The 18,509-nt window shown below is 53.1% G+C and overlaps 1 protein-coding gene across 1 annotated transcript in view; it reads right to left on the reverse strand.

Moving 5' to 3' along the window:
- LOC127587386 (RNA-binding protein MEX3B-like) overlaps nt 1–7,260 on the reverse strand; it is a gene marked incomplete at its 5' end in the record, with an annotated part of 14,445 nt that extends 7,185 nt beyond the window's left edge. The window contains 2 exons of the mRNA XM_052045685.1: nt 6,461–6,481; nt 7,204–7,260. Of these exons, the coding sequence (XP_051901645.1) occupies nt 6,461–6,481; nt 7,204–7,260 (78 nt within the window). The remainder of the gene's footprint in view (nt 1–6,460; nt 6,482–7,203) is intronic.
- Nucleotides 7,261–18,509: the final 11,249 nt, after the last annotated feature.

The raw sequence follows: 18,509 nt of genomic DNA on the forward strand, positions 1-18,509 counted from the left end.
TGCCCAGAACACTCTACGCAAAAGATGCATTTCACTGCGTGTTTCGATGTACATGCGACTAATAAAGAAATCTCTATCTAATATCTAGTTAGCGCTTCCATACGGGGGTCCTGGCCTGGTTACAGGAGTACTGGAGGAATGCCGTACACACCACCCCCTCCCCACCCCAACCCCCCGGAGTGTGGGGGGGCGTGTACGGTGTTCCTCCAGTACTTTGGGATGTCCGCCGTGGGTAGCCCAAGTCTCAAACTTACAGGAGGGTAGCTTGGGACTGAGTTTGGGTTCCTGACCTTCAGACACCCGAAGGTTGTCCTGATGCAGGGCTTCGACCTGGAACGTCGACAATTCCATCCCCCCCCCCCACCACAGATGCTGCTCGAGCCACTGAGTTCCTCCAGTAGTTTGTTATTTTGCTCCAGATTCTGCAGTGTCCTGTGTCTCCCGTGTACCCAAAGGTTGTGCTGCTGTATCACAGGCATTGGTAAATGTCACCCGCAATGCCTGCCTTTGCTCAGGGATAGGGATAATACGGTTGACAGTAAAACCCTTTTTCCCATGGAGGGGTGTCTAAGTCAGAGTCACACAGCCCAGAAACAGGCCCTTCAGCCCAACCGCTCCATGCTGACCGAGATTCCCATCTAAGCCGGTCCCTTTTGGCCCGTATCCCTCTAAACCTTGCTCATTCATGGACCTGTTCAAGTGTCTTTTAAATGTTGTTAATGTACCTGCCTCACCCACTTCCCCTGGCAGCTCGTTCCACATATGGACCACCCTCTGTGTGAAAGAGTTGCCCCTCGGGTTCCTATTAAAATTTTCCCCCTCACCTTAAACCTGTGCCCTCTAGTTCTTGATTCCCCAACCCTGGGAAAAGACTGCGCATTCACCCTATCGATGCCCCTGGTGATTTTATACACCTCTGTAAGGTCACCCCTCAGTCTCTTACACTCCAAGGAATAAAGTCCCAGCCTGTCCAACCTCTCCCTATAACTCAGGCCTTCAAGTCCTGGCAACATCCGTGTAAATCTTTTCTGCACTCTTTCCAGTTTAATGACATCGTTCCTACAGCAGGGCGACCAAAACTGAACACAGTACTCCAAGTGCGGCCTCACCAGCGTCCTGTACAACCGCACCGTGACCTCCCAACTTTTATACTCAATGCCCTGACAGATGAAGGCCAGTGTGCCAAACGCCTTCTTCACCACCTGTCTGTGACTCCACTTTCAGGGAACTAGGTACTTGTACTCCCTCTGTTATGCAACACTCCCCAGGGCCCTACCGTTCACTGTGAAAATCCTACCTGGATTTGACTTTCCAAAATGCAACACCTCGCACTTATCCGAATTAAACTCCATTTGCCATTCGTCAGCCCACTTACCCAGCTGATCAAGATCCCCCTGTAATTTTTGATAATGTTCTTCACTGTCTACTGTACCACCTATTATAGTGCCATCTGCAAACTCACCATGCCTTGTGTATTCTTATCCAAATATAGATGACAAACAACTGGACCCAGCATCGACCCCTGGGGAACACCACTAGTCACGGGTCTCCAGTCCGAGAAACGACCTTTCACCATCACCCTCTGCTTCCCGCCATCAAGCCAATTGAGTATCCAATCAGCCAGCACTCCCTGGATCCCATGCGATCTCACCTTCCGGAGCAGCCTGCCATGTGGAACCTTGTCAAAGGCTTTACTGAAGTCCACATAGGCTACATCTACTGCCCTGCCCTCATCAACCTTCTTGGTCACATCATCAAAAAGCTCAATCAAGTTCGTAAGACATGATCTCCCGTGCACAAAGCCCTAACCAACCCCTGTCTTTCCGGATGTTCCTGTATCATATCCCTCAGAATCCTCTCCAGTAACTTACCCACCACAGATGTTAGACTTACTGGTCTATAATTCTCAGCTTTTTCTTTGCTGCCCTTCGTAAATAAAGGCACAACATTCACTCCCCTCCAGTCTACCGGCGCCTCACCCCTGGCTAACGATGGCACAGATATCTCAGCCAGAGCTCCTGTGATTTCTTCTCTAGCCTCCCACAGTGTCCATGGATACACATGGTCAGGCCCCAGAGATTTGTCCACCTTCATACATTTTAAGGCACCCAGCACCTCCTCCACTGTAATGCAGACTGTCCCCAAGACCTCCCCATTTCCCTTCCCTTGTTCCAAAGTCTTCATGTCTTTCTCCACGGTAAAAACACAGAAGTATCCACAAAGGACCTTGCCCATCTCCTGTGGTTCCACACAAAGGTGTCCCCTTTGAGGGGCCCAATTCTCTCTCGTTACCTTTTTCCCTTAATGTACATAAAATCTCTTTGGATAATTTTCTCTGCCAAAACTGTCTCATGCCCCCTTTTTGCCCTCCTGATTTCCTTCTTGAGTACACTCCTGCCTCCCCCTGTACTCCTCCAGGGAATCACTGGATCCCAGATGCCTGTACCTGACCCCCGCCTCCTTCTTTTTCCTGGCCAGGGCCTCAGTATCCCTTGTCATCCAGGGTTCCTTCCAGGGTACAAACTGTGAAAGGCCATCGTGAGAGCAAAAAGGCAATTCGGTGTGAAGACGGAGACACAATCGGACGCACGACAGCTGTAGCAGAGTTTATACGCCATGACTTCTGATAAGGTGAAACCTAACTGCATAAATAGCAGTGATGCTTCACTCCCTGATGAGCTCAACGCCTTTTGTGCACGCTTTGAAAGGGAGAACAACACTACACCTGTGCGAATCCTTACAGCATCTGACAACTCTGTGACCTGGAGATATCTTATCTCTCGTCTCTGTTTCGGAGGCCGACATCAGAACATCCTTCAAGAGGGTGAACCCGCGCAAGGTGTCAGGCCCCGACGGTGTACCTGGCAGGGAACTGAAAATCTGTGCCGACCAACTGGCTGAAATGTTCAAGGACATCTTCAACTTCTCACTGCTGCAGTCGGAGGTTCCCACCTGCTTCAAAAAGACATCAATCTTAAGAAGAGCAGGGTGAGCTGCCTCAGTGAATATCACCCGGTAGCGCTCACATCCACTGTGATGAAGTGCTTCCAGAGGTTGGTCGTGGCTAGAATTAACTCCTGCCTGAGCAAGGACCTGGACCTGCTGCAATTTGCCTACCGCCACAACAGGTCTACAGCGGACGCAATCTCACTGGCTCTCCACTCGGCTTTGGAGCACCTAGACAACAGCAAAACATACGCCAGGCTGCTGTTTATATCGATTACAGCTCAGCGTTCAACACCATCATCCCCTCGTACTAATCAACAAGCTTCAAGACCTGGGGCTCTGTACCTCCCTCTGCAATTGGATCCTCGACTTCCTTATCGGGAGACCACAGTCAGTGCGGATCGGTGATAACATCTCCTCCTCGCTGACAATCAACACAGGCGCACCTCAAGGATGCGTGCTTAGCCCACTGTTCTACTCTCTCTACACTCATGACCGTGTGTCTAGGCACACCTCAAACACCATCTGTAAATTCACCAATGACACCGCTGTTGTTGGCAGAATCTCAGACGGCGACGAGGAAGTGTACAGGAGTGAGATAGATCGGCTGGTTAAGTGGTGTTGCAACAACAACCTCGCGCTCAACATCGGTAAGACCAAGGAACTAATTGTGGACTTCAGGAAGGGGAAGTCGGGAGAACACGCACCAGCCCTCATTGAGGGGGGTTAGCGGTGGAAAGGGTGAGCAGCTTCAAGTTCCTGGGCGTCAACATCTCAGAGGATCTATCCTGGGCCCAACACATTGATGCAATCATGAAGAATGCACGCCAGTGGCTCTACTGCGTTAGGAGTTTGAGGTGATTTGGTACGTCACCAAAGACTTTTGCAAATTTCTACATATGTACAGTGGAGAGCATTCTGACTGGTTGTATCACCGCCTGGTACGGAGGCTCCAATGCACAGGATCGCAAGAGGCTGCAGAGGGTTGTAGACTCAGCCAGCTCCATCACGGGCACAACCCTCCCCACCATCAAGGACATCTTCAAGAGGCAGTGCCTCAAGAAGGCGGCATCCGTCACTAAGGACCCTCACCACCCGGGACGTGCCCTCTTCTCGTTACTACCATCAGGGAGGAGGTACAGGAGCCTGAAGGCCCGCACTCAACGATTCAGGAACAGCTTCTTCCCCTCCACCGTCAGATTCCTGAATGGTCCGTGAACACCACCTTGTCAAATTCCTTTTTTTTGCACTTTTTTTTGTAATTTATAGATTTTTAGGTACTTGCAATGGGTCCTGCAGCCTCAAAACAACAAATTCCACATCATATGCAGTGATAATAAACCTGATTCTGATCTCCTCCCTCAGTGCTGAAGTGACTCACTCCCCCCTCTCTCTCCCCCGAACGTCCTGCCCCCTGGGATACTGAGTTACTAGTCCTGCCCATCCCTCAACCATGTCTCAGGGACGGCAACAACATCATCGAGCCCCTCGTGTACATTTACCCCCCCATTCTGCCTGCTGGACTTGCCAGTCTTTTCTCCTCAAGGTGACTGGACATCCCCATCGGGACATCTGAGTGCCTCTCCCCTGCCGTCTCAGTTTAAACCTTCCCCGACAGCCCTGTAAACCTCCCCACAGGGACAGAGACACGAGAGTGCAGATGCGGAGCAACACGCACAAAGCACTGTCCATCTCCCTCCATAGGTGCTGCCTGACCCGCTGAGTTCCTCCAGCATTCCCCACAAGGATGTTGGCCCCGGTCCACAGTCCCACCTTCCCCAGAAAGGGTCACAATGATCCAGGAACATACAGCCTCCTGCCCCTGCACCCCCCTCCCTCCCCAGCCACACATACTCCACTCACCCGCTTGTGTGGCCCTGAAACCAATCCAGAGATTCCAACCATCGAGGTCCACTCTTCAAAGGCTGCCCAGGGCAGGCACAGTAGTGTAGCGGTCAGTGTAACACGCCAGCGACCCGGGTTCAATTCCGGCTGCTGTCTGTAAGGAGTTTGTACGTTCTCCCCGTGTCTGCGTGGGTTTCCTCCGGGTGCTCCAGTTTCCTCCCGTATTCCAAAGACGTACGGGTTAGGAAGTTGTGGGCGTGTTATGTTGGCGCCGGAAGCGTGGCGACACTTGCGGGCTGACCCCCAGAACACTCTACGCAAAAGATGCATTTCACTGTGGGTTTCGATGTACGTGTGACTAATAAAGAAATCTTATCTACTACTTATCTTATCCTCAACCTCCTACTGCAGGACCTAATCTCTTCTCCCACCCATGATCTGGTACTCTACATGGACCCCATCCTCTTTTGGGATGTCCCGCAGCCCCCTCGGACATCCTTGACCCCAGGACCAGGGAGACAACACTCCATCCTGGAGCCTCACTTGCGGCCGCAGAAATGCCTGTCTGTCCCCTTACGGTCAGAAATCCTAACCACAGCCGCTCTCCCAGACATGTCTCCCCTGCTGCGTAGCAGATCCCTCCGTGATGCCACAAACGTGTACCCGTGAGAGAGGGGCATGACTACAGGGGACTGCGGCACTACCTGCCTGGTGGTCACCCGTCCCCCCTCTGCCTGCGTCCACAGTGTGACCATTACACGCACAACCCGTCACATTTTCCCCATGCGGATACTGCAGCGGGAGTTCCGTGTGGGTCTGACGGGAGCTGTAACTGGACACACTTCCCACGTTGGAAGTGTCCCTGATCCCCCGCATCCTGCATCCCAATGCTCAACCTTCCGTGACCTGAACAAGAGAGAAGAAATAAGGACCTGCCTTGTCACTGCTCACCGTCCTCACCAAGGCCCACACTTTGACCTCACTGGTCCTCTCAAAATGGCCACACGCGACTGCATGTGATGGGTTGATGTAGAGGAGCTTTACCCTGTGTCTGACCCCCAGAGTGTGTGATGGGACGGTGTGGAGGGAGCTTCACTCTGTGTCTGACCCCGGGAGTGTGTGATGGGACGGTGCGGAGGGAGCTTCACCCTGTGTCTGACCCCGGGAGTGTGTGATGGGACGGTGCGGAGGGAGCTTCACCCTGTGTCTGACCCCGGGAGTGTGTGATGGGACGGTGCGGAGGGAGCTTCACCCTGTGTCTGACCCCGGGAGTGTGTGATGGGACGGTGCGGAGGGAGCTTCACCCTGTGTCTGACCCCGGGAGTGTGTGATGGGACGGTGCGGAGGGAGCTTCACTCTGTGTCTGACCCCGGGAGTGTGTGATGGGACGGTGCGGAGGGAGCTTCACCCTGTGTCTGACCCCGGGAGTGTGTGATGGGACGGTGCGGAGGGAGCTTCACCCTGTGTCTGACCCCGGGAGTGTGTGATGGGACGGTGCGGAGGGAGCTTCACCCTGTGTCTGACCCCGGGAGTGTGTGATGGGACGGTGCGGAGGGAGCTTCACCCTGTGTCTGACCCCAGGAGTGGAACAGTGTAGAGGGTGTGGTGGGTGGGCTGGAGGGGTGGAGGGGGTGATGGGACTATTCTGTCTCTCGCCTGTCTGTCTCACCGAACGCTCCCGGCGAAGGGACTGTCGGAGAGAAGCAAGGATTGCATCACAAGTGCTTGCAATCCCTCTGCTCCTCTCCCCGAACGTTCCCCCTCCGTCCCGTGTTAACGAGCTGCAACTGTCACTGGCAGGGCCGTCGGGAGGTGAATTGGCCGTGACCAGCACTGCTCCCAGTTGTGTGTGTGTGTGTGTGTGTGTGTGTGTGTGTGTGTGTGTGTGTGTGTGTGTGTGTGTGTGTGTGTGGTATTTGTGCGTCTGTCTATGTGGGAGTATGTGCGTGAGACTGTGTATATGTGTGTGTTACTTTGTATGTGTATTGTGGGACTGTGTGTCTGTTGTGTTTGTATGTGTGTCACTGTGTGTGTGTGTGGGAGTGTGTATGTGTGTGTGTGTGTGTGTGTGTGTGTGTGTGTGTGTGTGTGTGTGTGTGGAGCTTCTCAGAGTCAGTGAGATGAACCTGAATCACATTCCCGTTCCCCAAGGCCAGGCTCCCACGGAGACAGATACAGACCCTGTGAGCAGGGACTGTGAGACCTGGTCTCGGGGGGTGGGGGTGACCCAACCCGATCACAAGCAGCACCGACCGACAGCTCGAGAGACGCAGCAACCTGTTCTGTACACAGCAGGTCGCAACACCCCCCCTCCCTCTCCCCTCCCACCCCCTCCCTCCCCCCTCCCACCCCCTCCCTCCCCAACCCCCACCCGTTCCCTCCCAACCCCTTCCCTCCCTCTCCCCTCCCACCCCCTCCCCCTCCTCCTCCCTCTCCCTCTCCCCTCCCACCCCCTCCCCCTCCTCCTCCCTCTCCCTCTCCCCTCCCACCCCCTCCCACCCCTCCCCCTCCCCCCCTCCCCCTCCCCCCTCCCTCCCCTCCCCTCCCCCTCCCCCCCTCCCTCCCCTCCCACCCCTCTCCTCACCTCTCCCTCCCCCTGCCCCCACCTCCTGCTGTCCCCCTCTGCTGCCTCCCTCCCTCCACCCTTCCCGGGTTGCTGCCCAACCCTGCTCCCTCTGGGAAACGAGGTCCCTCCCGCAGACCGCGGGAGTTCACGGAACGGCAGGAGGCCCCTCAGCTCCTTCCCCCACCATCCATGCTGCATGAGAACGAGCCAGATTAATCCGCCTTCCTGCTCCTGCAGGGAACGTCCCACCCAGGAGCCTTCCTGACGGACACCAGCTCTTCCTGATCCCAGGAAACCCCTTAAATCTGTCCGCTGGCCACCGGCCACTGACGTCCCCTGAGGGTGAGGGATAAGGGGATGGCAGTCGTCGCGACACTGCCGGAGACCATTTGGCCCACTGAGTGTGTACTGGCCCCAGGCGAGGACCATCCGGCCAATCCCACTGCTGCACTCAAGTGGAGGGAGGGAACTCCACGGGCACTGGGGAACCAAGCACGATGGAGAGGGTACAGGAGGTTCACCTGGACGTTCCTGGGACTGAAGGGCTGGAGTTATAAGGAGAGGCCGGACGGGCCGGGACTGTTTTCCCTGGAGCAAAGGAGGCTGAGGGGTGACCTTATGGAGCTTGCTAAAATCATGAGGGGCATGGATAAGGTGGACGGGCACAGTCTTTTCCCCCAGGGTAGAGGAGTCTAAAACTAGAGGGCACAGGTTTAGGGTGGGACGGGAGAGATTTAAAGATAAGATTTCTTTATTAGTCACATGTACATCGGAACACACAGTGAAATGCATCTTTTGCGTAGAGTGTTCTGGGGGCAGCCCGCAAGTGTCGCCACGCTTCCGGCGCCAACATAGCACGCCCACAACTTCCTAACCCGTACGTCTTTGGAATGTGGGAGGAAACCGGAGCACCCGGAGGAAACCCACGCAGACACGGGGAGGACGTACAAACTCCTTACAGACAGCGGCGGGAATTGAACCTGGGTCGTGGGTGCTGTAATAGCGTCGCGCTAACTGCTACACTGAGGGGCAAGTTTTTCACCCAGAGGGTGGTCCGTATATGGAACGAGCTGCCAGAGGAAGTGGTTGAGGCAGGTACATTCACAACATTGAACAAACACTTGGGCAGGTCCATGGATAAGTGACAGGTATTAGAATTGGTTTATTATTGTCACTTGTTCCGAGGTACAGTGAAAAACTTGTCTTGTATACCGATCGTACAGGTCAATTCATTACACAGTGCAGTTACATTGGGTTAGTACAGAGTGCATTGAGGTAGTACAGGTAAAAACAATAACAGTACAGAGTAAAGTGTCCCAGCTACAGAGAAAGTGCAGTGCAATAAGGTGCAAGGTCACAACAAGGTAGATCGTGAGGTCAGAGTCCAGCTCATCGCCACAAATACGGGCAAATGGGACTGGCTGAGAAAGGCCACTTGTCCGGCAGGGACGAGTTGGGCCGAAGGGCCTGATTCCGTGCCGTCCGACTCCGTGAATCGCTGACAACTGGGGCGTCCGCAGATTCCCCAGGGCTCGCTGAGAGGCTCCAGTGGGACTCTGCCCGTGGCCCCGTCCCGCAGAGAGGTCCCTGGCTCCGGCGTCAGTGCCCCAGGTCCACGCCGTCAGCAGGCCCCGCGGCATCCAACAAACATCCGGATCCCAGGGGGTGAGGGACAGATCCCACCTCCGCTACCAGGAGCCCAGAGAAGGGGAGTTTCAGGTACGGACCTCAGCTGCCATGTAGTAGCTGCCTCAAACCACGAGGGCGATGCGAGGGTCAGTCCAATGCCGTCAGCTGCACCGAGGCCTCTCCCTGGCCAAGTCCTCCCTGGACCCCCCCACCCAAAGGCCAGAGGTCGGAGCTCCCCAAACTTGGGGGGGTAGTGGGGGGGGAGCAGGGCCACCGTGGGCACCGTTCTCCCTGGCACATTGGCTCCCGAGAGGCGCGCACGATCTCCCGGCTGCGGTCTTCCCTCAGGAGGGACGGCCTCGATGGGCTGAAGGGCCTGGGGCATACCTCTGCCACTGGGGAGCACCCTTTCCAGAAGCAACTTCACTGAGTCAGTCCATTCGGCCCATCTTGTCCCTGCCGACCGTGCGGCCCGTCTACACTGCTCCCGTTTGCCTGCGTTAGTCCCGGATCCCTCCACACTTTTCCCCTCCGTGTGTCTGTCCGGTGCCTTTTCATTGCGCCCGCCTCTACCACCTCCTCTGGGAGCTCGTTCCAGAAACCCCCCCCCCCCCCACCCCAGCCCTCTGGGTGTGGAAAACTGATCCCTCGGGTCCCCTCTTAAACTCCTCCCCTCTCAACTTCAACCTGTGCCTTCGAGTTCCAGACTCGCTTACACTCACCCTGGTCAGGCCGCACTTGGAGCACTGTGTGCAGTTCTGGTTGCCCCATTACAGGAGGGGTGCGGGGGCTTTGGAGAGGGTGCAGGAGAGGTTCACCAGGACGCTGCCTGGATTCGAGGGCACGAGCTATAAGGAGAGGTCGGACAAACGTGGGTTGTTTTCTCTGGAGAGGTGGAGCCCTGATGGAGGTTTATAATATTATGAGAGGCACAGATAGAGCAGACAGCCAGTATCTTTTCCCTAAGGTCGAAATCTCAAGTATGAGAGGGCATGTACTGAAGGTGAGAGGGGGAAAGTGTGGGGCAGGTTTTTTTTACACAGAGAGCGGTGGGTGCCTGGAATGTGCTGCCAGGGGTGGGGGTGGAGGCAGATACGATGGAGAGGGTTAAGAGGCCTTTAGATAGACATGTGAATGTACAGAGAATGGAGCGAGATGGGTCAAGATGTATAGATAGATAGAGGTATAGATAGATGTATAGATAGATAGATAGATAGATAGATAGATGTATAGATAGATAGATGTATAGATAGATAGATGTATAGATAGATGTATAGATGTATAGATGTATAGATAGATAGATAGATAGATAGATAGATAGATAGATAGATAGATAGATAGATAGATAGATAGATAGATAGATAGATAGATAGATAGATAGATAGATAGATAGATAGATAGATAGATAGATAGATAGATAGATAGATAGATAGATAGATAGATAGATAGATAGATAGATAGATAGATAGATAGATAGATAGATAGTTAGTTCAAGTTACTTTATAGTCATTCATCCATGCTATAAAATGTCGTCTCCCCCAGACTCACACAACATACATAGAACAGAAGACATACAATAAACGCAGACAAAAAAAATAGTGGAAGCGCAAATAGTGCAAAGAACAGAATATACAGAATACAAATTTAGTGCAGGGTTAGTGCAAAACCGAGTTGGACAAAGAAAAATACAAGCTCAGTGTGCTGCACTAATTGTAGACATGTCCAGCAGCAGCCAAAGTTCTTATACGCCGTTGTGCAAACCAGGGCTTTTGACGGGGCATTTGTCTGAAACTGTCTCCAGGGGATTCAGGAGCCTGACAGCCTGGGGGAAGAAACTGTCGTGCAGTCTAGTAGCTCTGGTCCGGATGATCTGGTACCACTTGCCAGACAGCAGTGGGACAAATAGGTCGTAGGAGGGATGAGAAGGGTCATCTATGATTCTGTAGACCTGTAGATAGATAGACAGATAGAGAGACAGACAGACATAGAGATAGATAGACAGATAGATAAAGATAGATAGAGAGAGAGAGATAGACCGAGCATGTGTACACCAAAACACACAGTGAAATGCGTCAGTCTGCGCTACCGAGCATGTTCTGGGGACAGCCCGCAAGTGTCGCCACGCTTCCGGCGCCAACATAGCATGCCCACAACTTCCTAACCCGTACGTCTTTGGAATGTGGGAGGAAACCGGAGCACCCGGAGGAAACCCACGCAGACACGGGGAGAACGTACAAACTCCTTACAGGCAGCGGCCGGAATCGAACCCAGGTCGCGGGTGCTGCAATAGTGTTACGCTGACCGCCACACTACCGCGCCGCCCTCTGGTTTAATTCAGCGCCCTCAGACACGGTGGGCTGAAGGGCCTGTTCCTGAGCTGAACCGTTCCGTGTTGGATCTGCGAGGTCGCCTGCCCCCCGCCGCACGTCGCACCCTGGCCACCGCTTGTCCAACAGCAGAAGCCCACCGTGAGACCCCGGCACACCCGGACCCCGGCACACCGTTCTGTGTGCCAGCGCTGACCTCAGCCGTCCAAGGAAAAGTGCGAGTGAAGATCACATCCTCCCTCAAACCTGGCGCGAAGCCTGTGGACTGCCAGCGGCTGACTCTGGGACACGGGCCACACGGAGCGGGCACTGGGATAGAACCCCCCCACTGCCTCAGCAAGATCCTCCAGACGGCCTGGAAGGACAGGTGAACCAGCGCCATTCCCAGCGCCAAAGGCCTCACTGCAATCAGTCAGCCCCATCGGACAGGCAACGTCGCTGCTCTCCTGACAGCAGAACCCCCACTAGGGACCTTCTGTCAGAACACAGAGCAGTACAGCACAGGAACAGACCCTTCGGCCCATCGTCTGTGCCGACCAAATTAAACTAATCCCGTCTCCCTGCACGTGGTCCATATCCCTCCATTCCCGGCCTGTTCTTGGGTCTGTCTGAATGCCTCTCAAATGTTATCGTTGTATCTGCTTCCCCTGGCAGCAATTCCAGGCACCCACCACTCTCTGTGTTAAAAAAAACTTTAAACTTTTCCCCTCTCACCTTAAAGCTGTGCCCTCCAGTATCTAACATTTCCATCCTGGGAAAAAGATTCTGAATGTCTACTCCATCCGTGCCTCTCATCATTTTATAAACCTCTACCGGGTCTCCCCTCAGCCCCCGCTGCTCCAGAGATAACAACCCAATTTGTCCGACCTCTCCTTATAGATGCTCTCTAATCCAGGCAGCGTCCTGGTGAACCCCTTCTGCACCCTCACCACACACCCTTCCTGTAATGGGGCGACCAGAACTGCGCACAATACTCCAGAAGTTTTACACAGCTTCCCGATTTTATCCTCAGCGCCCCAGCTGATGAAGGACAGTGTGCCGCACGCCTTGTTTACCGCCCGGAGGGAGCTGTGGCCCTCGCCCTAACATCCCTCTGTACATCAGTGCCCCTCAGAGTCCCACCATTTACTGTAGACTTTCCTCTTACACTTGAACCTCAACTCACACTTGTTCAGATTAAACTCCATCTGCCGGCTCTCTGCCCACGTCCAACTGATCTGCTGCACCCTTTGAAAACTCTGCTCATTTTCGTGTCATCTGCAAACTTACTAAACAGCCCACCTGCCTTTCTGTCCAACTAATTTCTATCCATCACACACAGCAGAGGTCCCAGCAGGGACCCCTGCGGAACACCACTGGTCACGGACCTCCAGCCGGAATAAGTCCCCTCCACCACTACCCTCTTCTGTGGCCAAGCCGATTTTGCATTCAACTTATCAGCTCGCTGTGGATCACATGTGACTTATTCTTTTGGACCAGTCTTTTCCAATAAGGGACCTTATTGAAAGCTTTACTGAAGACCACATAAACCAACATCCCCGTGAATTATCTTTGTCACCTCCTCAATAAACTCAGTCGTTGGGAAGACGTGAGCTCCCCTGTACAAAGCCATGCCGACTGTTCCCAGTAAGTCCATGCCTTTCCAAATCCTACCCCTACAAATCTCCCCCAGTAATTCCCCTCCCACTGAGGTAAGGCTCACTGGCCTATCATTTCCCGGTTTGTCCCACTTACTGGGGACTTGTCCACTTAAGGAGACGCAACACCTCCTTGATCTGAGCATGTCCGAGATGATCAGTAACCCCCACACTGACCTCCCCACCACTCTGTCCTTCTCCTTGGAGCCCAGGAACGGGACAGACAGGAACACCTTGTCCATGCCGACCGTGATGTTTACCTACTTGCTTGCGTTTGGCCCTCCAAACCTTTCCAATCCACCAACCTGCCCGAAAGCCTTTTAAACCTTGCAATTGTACCCACCCCCGCCACACCTCGTTCCATGTACCCACTCCCTCTCTGGGTGAAAAAGTTGCCCCTCAGGTCCCTTTAAATTCCTCTAAACCTGGCTTCGTGCTCCCCTGCCCTGGGAAAAACATTCTGACTGCCCACCTTTGTCTTTTTGCCCCTCGTGACGTTATGAACCTCCGTAGGGTCCCCCTGCAACCTCCCGCAGTCCAGTGGGAACAAACGCAGCCTTATCCAGCCTCTCCCAATGACTGCAGCCCTTTATTCCAGGCACGTCCTTCCTGTACTCTCTATCTTTCACCTCTCTCTCTCTGACCCTTGCCTCTGCCTCCATCTCTCCCTCCCTGCCCTCTTATCTCTCTCTACCTCTCTCTTCCTCTCTCTCATGGAGTCACAGAGCCCTACGGCGCAGAGGCCCTTTGGCCCATCCAGTCCATGCCAGCCTGATTTTCTGCCTAGCCCCACCTACCTGCACCCGGACCATATCCCTCCAAACCCCTCCCATCCGTGTACCTTTCCAAACCTCTCTTAAATGTTACAATTGAACCCGCATCTACCACTTTCGCTGGCAGCTCGTTCCACACTCGCACCACCCTCTGAGTGAGGAAGTTTCCCCTCAGATTTCCTTTATATCTTTCACCTTTCACCCTAAACCTATGTCCTCTAGTTCTAGTCTCACCCAACCTGAGGGGGAAAAGCCTGCATGCATTCACCCTATCTATATCCCTCATCATTTTGTATCCCTCTATAAGATCTCCCCTCATTCTCCTGCGCTCCAGGGAATAAAGTCCTCACCTATTCAACCTTTCCCTATAACTCAGGTCCTCAAGTCCCGGCAACATCCATGTAAATTTTCTCTGCACTCTTTCAAACTTACCGATATCTTTCCTGTAGGTAGGTGACCAGAACTGCGCACAATACTCTAAATTCGGCCTCACCAACGTCTTATACGACTTCAACGTAACATCCCAACTCCTGTACTCAGCGCCCTGATTTATGAAGGCCAAAGTGCCAAAAGCTCTCTTTACGACCCTAGGGACTTATAAGGAACTATGGATCTGTATTCCCGGGTCCCTTTGTTCTACTGCACACCTCAGAGCCCTACCATTCACTGTGTAAGTCTTACCTTGGTTTGTCTTCCCAAAGTGCATCACCTCACACTTGTCTGCATTAAATTCCATCTACCGTTTTTCAGCCCATTTTCCTAGCTGGTCAAGATCACGCTGCAACCTTTGATAGCCTTCCTCGCTATCCACTGCGCCCCCAATCTTGGCGTCATCTGCACATTTGCTGATCCAGTTTACCACGTTATTATCTAAATTATTAATATAATGATAAACAAGGCCCAGCACTGATCGCTGTGGCAAGTTTGTCCGCTTTGCCTACAATAATCCTTGCATTGAAATAGCTGCAACTCAGAACATCTGTCCCACCACACTCAGGTTCCATTTTTGTTTGTAGTCTTAACATCTACTTTCCCCGCAGCCCTCTCCACTAGCTGCCCTATCTCTCTGGTTCTCTCTCTCTCCTTCTGTCTCTGTCTCTGTCCCTGTCTCTGTCTCTCTCTTTCCTCTCTTGTTGGGAGGTGTATGGGATGAGGCCTGTGTCGGCATCAATAGAGAAACGATAACCCGGTTTGGTGCTAGCGTCCACAGCCGATGCCAAGATTGGGGGGTTGAACTCGGATTGTGGAGTTTTCGGCAGCCGGGTGAACAGGTAATTCCCGTGTGACAGAGACACGGAGGCAGATCGTCCATAAATCCCTGGATCGCCTGAGATGAATCTGCAGAGAGCTCGGACTCCCGGTGACAGGGAACCTACTCGTGGAGAATTGTTATTGGATGTGTTTCCGAACAAAGAGAAGACACCAATTGGGAGATCATGTTGCATCCGCAGGGAACTTCGGTTGTACACAGAGCACAGTTGGAGTCATGGAGAGATCCAGCAGGGGAAGAGGCCCTTCGGCCCACCCAGTCTGTGCTAACCACCAACCACCCACTTCCACCCATCCCCACGCCACTCTCCCCACACTCCCACCAACTTCCCCCAGGTTCTCCCCCTCACCCACACACTAGGGGGGGGGGGGGCGATTCACAGCAGCCGATTAACCCATCGACCCCGCATGTCGGTGGAGTGTGGGAGGGAACCGGAGCCCCCCCGGGGGGGCGAAACCCACGGGGTCACAGAATGAGAATCAGGTTTATTATCACTGACTTCGATGATGTGAAATGTGTTGTTTTGCGGCAGCAGTACAGGGCAAAGATGTAAAATTACTTTAAGTTACAAAAATAAATAAATATTGCAAAAGAGGAATAACGAGGGAGTGTTCATGGGTTCATGGACCGTTCAGGAATCTGATGGCAGAGGGGAAGGAGCTGTTCCTGAATCGTTGAGTGCGGGTCTTCAGGCTCCTGTACCTCCTCCCCGATGGTAGTAACGAGAAGAGGGCAAGTCCCGGGTGGTGAGGGTCCTCAGTGACGGACGCCGCCTTCTTGAGGCGCCGCCTCTTGAAGTTGTCCTCGATGGCAGGGAGGGTTGCGCCCGTGATGGAGCTGGGCTGAGTCTACAACCCTCTGCGGCCTCCTGTGCATTGGAGCCTCCGTACCAGGCGGTGATGCAACCAGTCAGGATGCTCTCCACTGTACGTCTGTAGAAATTTGCAAGGGTCTTTGGTGAAATACCGAATCTCCTCAAACTCCTAATGAAGTAGAGCTGCTGGCGTGCCTTCTTCGTGATTGCATCAATGTGTTGGGCCTGGGATAGATCCTCTGAGATGTTGACGCCCAGGAACTTGAAGCCTGAATTTGAGGAACATGAAGAACGTACAAACGATGCACAGAGAGCACCAGAGGTCAGGATCGAACCCGGGTCTCTGGAGCTGTGAGGCAGTGGCTCTGCCCGCTGTGTCACTGAGCTGCCCTGTTCTGATCCACATTACAAGTGGCACTGGAGAAAGTCCAGAGAGCATTTACCCAGATGTTGACAGAGCTGTATCCAACTGTGCCAAGTGTGTCCTCTCCAGCCACAGGTAAGAGTCCCAGAGGACTGGTGAGTAGCTAATGTTCCATTATTCATGAAGGGAAACCGGGATAATCCTGGAAATTATAGACCGGTGAGTCTCACGTCAATGGTGGGGAAGATATTAGAGAGGATTCTTAGGGATAGGATTTATGAGCATTTGGAAAACTGTGGCCTGATTAGATACAGTAAGCATGGCTCTGTGCAGGGCAAGTGTGTCTTACTAACTTGAGTTATTGGAAGAGGTAATGAAGGTGATTGATGAAGGTAGAGCTGTGGATGTCATCTACATGGATTTTAGTAAGTGTTTGACAAGGTCCCTCGTAGGGGGCTCATCTGGAAGATCAAGCTGCATGGGATCCACAGTGACTCGGCCGTTTGGATTCGGAATTGGCTCGCCCGTAGAAGACAGTGGTCGATGGGAGTTATTCTGGCTGGAGGTGCGTGACCGGTGGTGTTGCGCAGGGATCCGTACCGGGATCTCTGCTGTTTGTGATGTATATATAAATGACCTGGATGAAAATGTAGATGGGTGGATTAGCAAGTTGACAGACAATAACAAAGATTGCTGGTGTTGTGGATAGTGTAGGAGGTTGCCAAAGGATACCGCGGGAGATGGATCGGTTGAAGATATGGGCGGAGAAATGGCAGATGGAGTTTAATCCAGGCAAGTGTGAGGTGTTACACTTTGGGAGATCAAATGTAAAGGGACAGTGCACTGTTAATGGCAGGACCCTTAATAGTCTTGATGTACAGAGGGACCTTGGGGTCCAAGTCCATTGCTCTCTGAAAGTGACTTACAAAGATTGACAGGGTGGTAAAGCATGGGTATGGCATGCCTGCCTTTATTAGTTGAGGTATTGAGTTCAAGAGTTGGGAAGTTATGTTGCAGCTGGATCGGCCTCATCTGGAGTATTGCATTCAGTTCTGGTCGCCCTGTTACAGGAAGGATGTGTAGGCTTTGGAGAGGGCGCAGAAGAGGTTCACCAGGATGCTGCCTGGGTTAAAGGGTATGAGCTATAAGGAGAGGTTGGACAAACTTGGGTTGTTTTCTCTGGAGCAGCGGAGATGTGATAGAGGTGTATAAGTGTAAGATTATGAGAGACATAGAGTAGACAGCCGGTATCTTTTTCCCAGGATTAGAATGTCTAATACTAGATGGCATGCATTTAAGGTGAGAGAGGATAAGTTCAAAGGAGATGTGTGGGGCAAGTTGTTTTACACAGAGGGTGGTGGGTGCCTGGAATGTGCTGCCAGGGGTGGGGGTGGAGGCAGATATGATAGAGGGGTTTAAGAGGCTCTTGGACGTGCAGGGAAGGGAGGGAGATGGACACTGTGTCGGCAGAAGGGATGAGTTTAGTCAGGCGTTTAATTAGCTCAGCACAGCCTGATGGGCTAAAGGGCCTGTTTCTGTGCTGTACCTGAGTGAATCACCCCAGCCCACAATTGACACATCCTGGCTGGACTCGAAGCAGCCGAGGCCAGGCCAACCACGGAGGAAGAAGGTGTTAGGTGCCATGCATCTGCTCACCCCGGTGTAAGGGAACACCCAGAGTCATGCAGCAGCGTTCTTGTGAGGAGACGCGTCCACTAACGAGGAGCTGAGCTGGGATTGGACGGGAGGCCGGCGAGCACTGGGAGACAGAACGTCCCCCGCCACACACCGGACAAGAGGACCTCCTGCAGGGTCCCCAAGAACCAACACAGTCAATCCCCGGGATCCAGCGCCGTGGTGAGAGGCAGACCGGGTAATGCCACCTCGTCCATCCCCTGACCAAGGAAGAGCTGCGTGTGGCTCAGTACCTTGACTACAGTGACTGGCGCATCCGTGGAGACTTTGGTGAAGGACCAGGAAGGACTGAGCAGGAGTCACATGCAAAGCCTTTTAGTGACGAGGATGAGGTTTCCTGCTCAGAGAGACACAAATATTGGAATTGGTTTATTATTGTCACTTGTACCGAGGTACAGTGAAAAACTTGTCTTGCAAACCCATCCTACGGGTCAATTCATTACACAGTGTAGTTACATTGAGTTAGTACAGAGTGCATTGAGGTAGTACAGGTAAAAACAATAACAGTACAGAGTAAAGTGTTACAGCTACAGGGAAGTGCGTTGCAGGTAGACAATAAGGTGCAAGGTCACAACAAGGTAGATTGTGAGGTCGAGCGTCCATCTCATTGTATAAGGGAACCGTTCAATAGTCTTATAACAGT

Source organism: Pristis pectinata, chromosome 40, assembly GCF_009764475.1.
Source record: "Pristis pectinata isolate sPriPec2 chromosome 40, sPriPec2.1.pri, whole genome shotgun sequence".
Lineage (NCBI taxonomy): Eukaryota > Metazoa > Chordata > Chondrichthyes > Rhinopristiformes > Pristidae > Pristis > Pristis pectinata.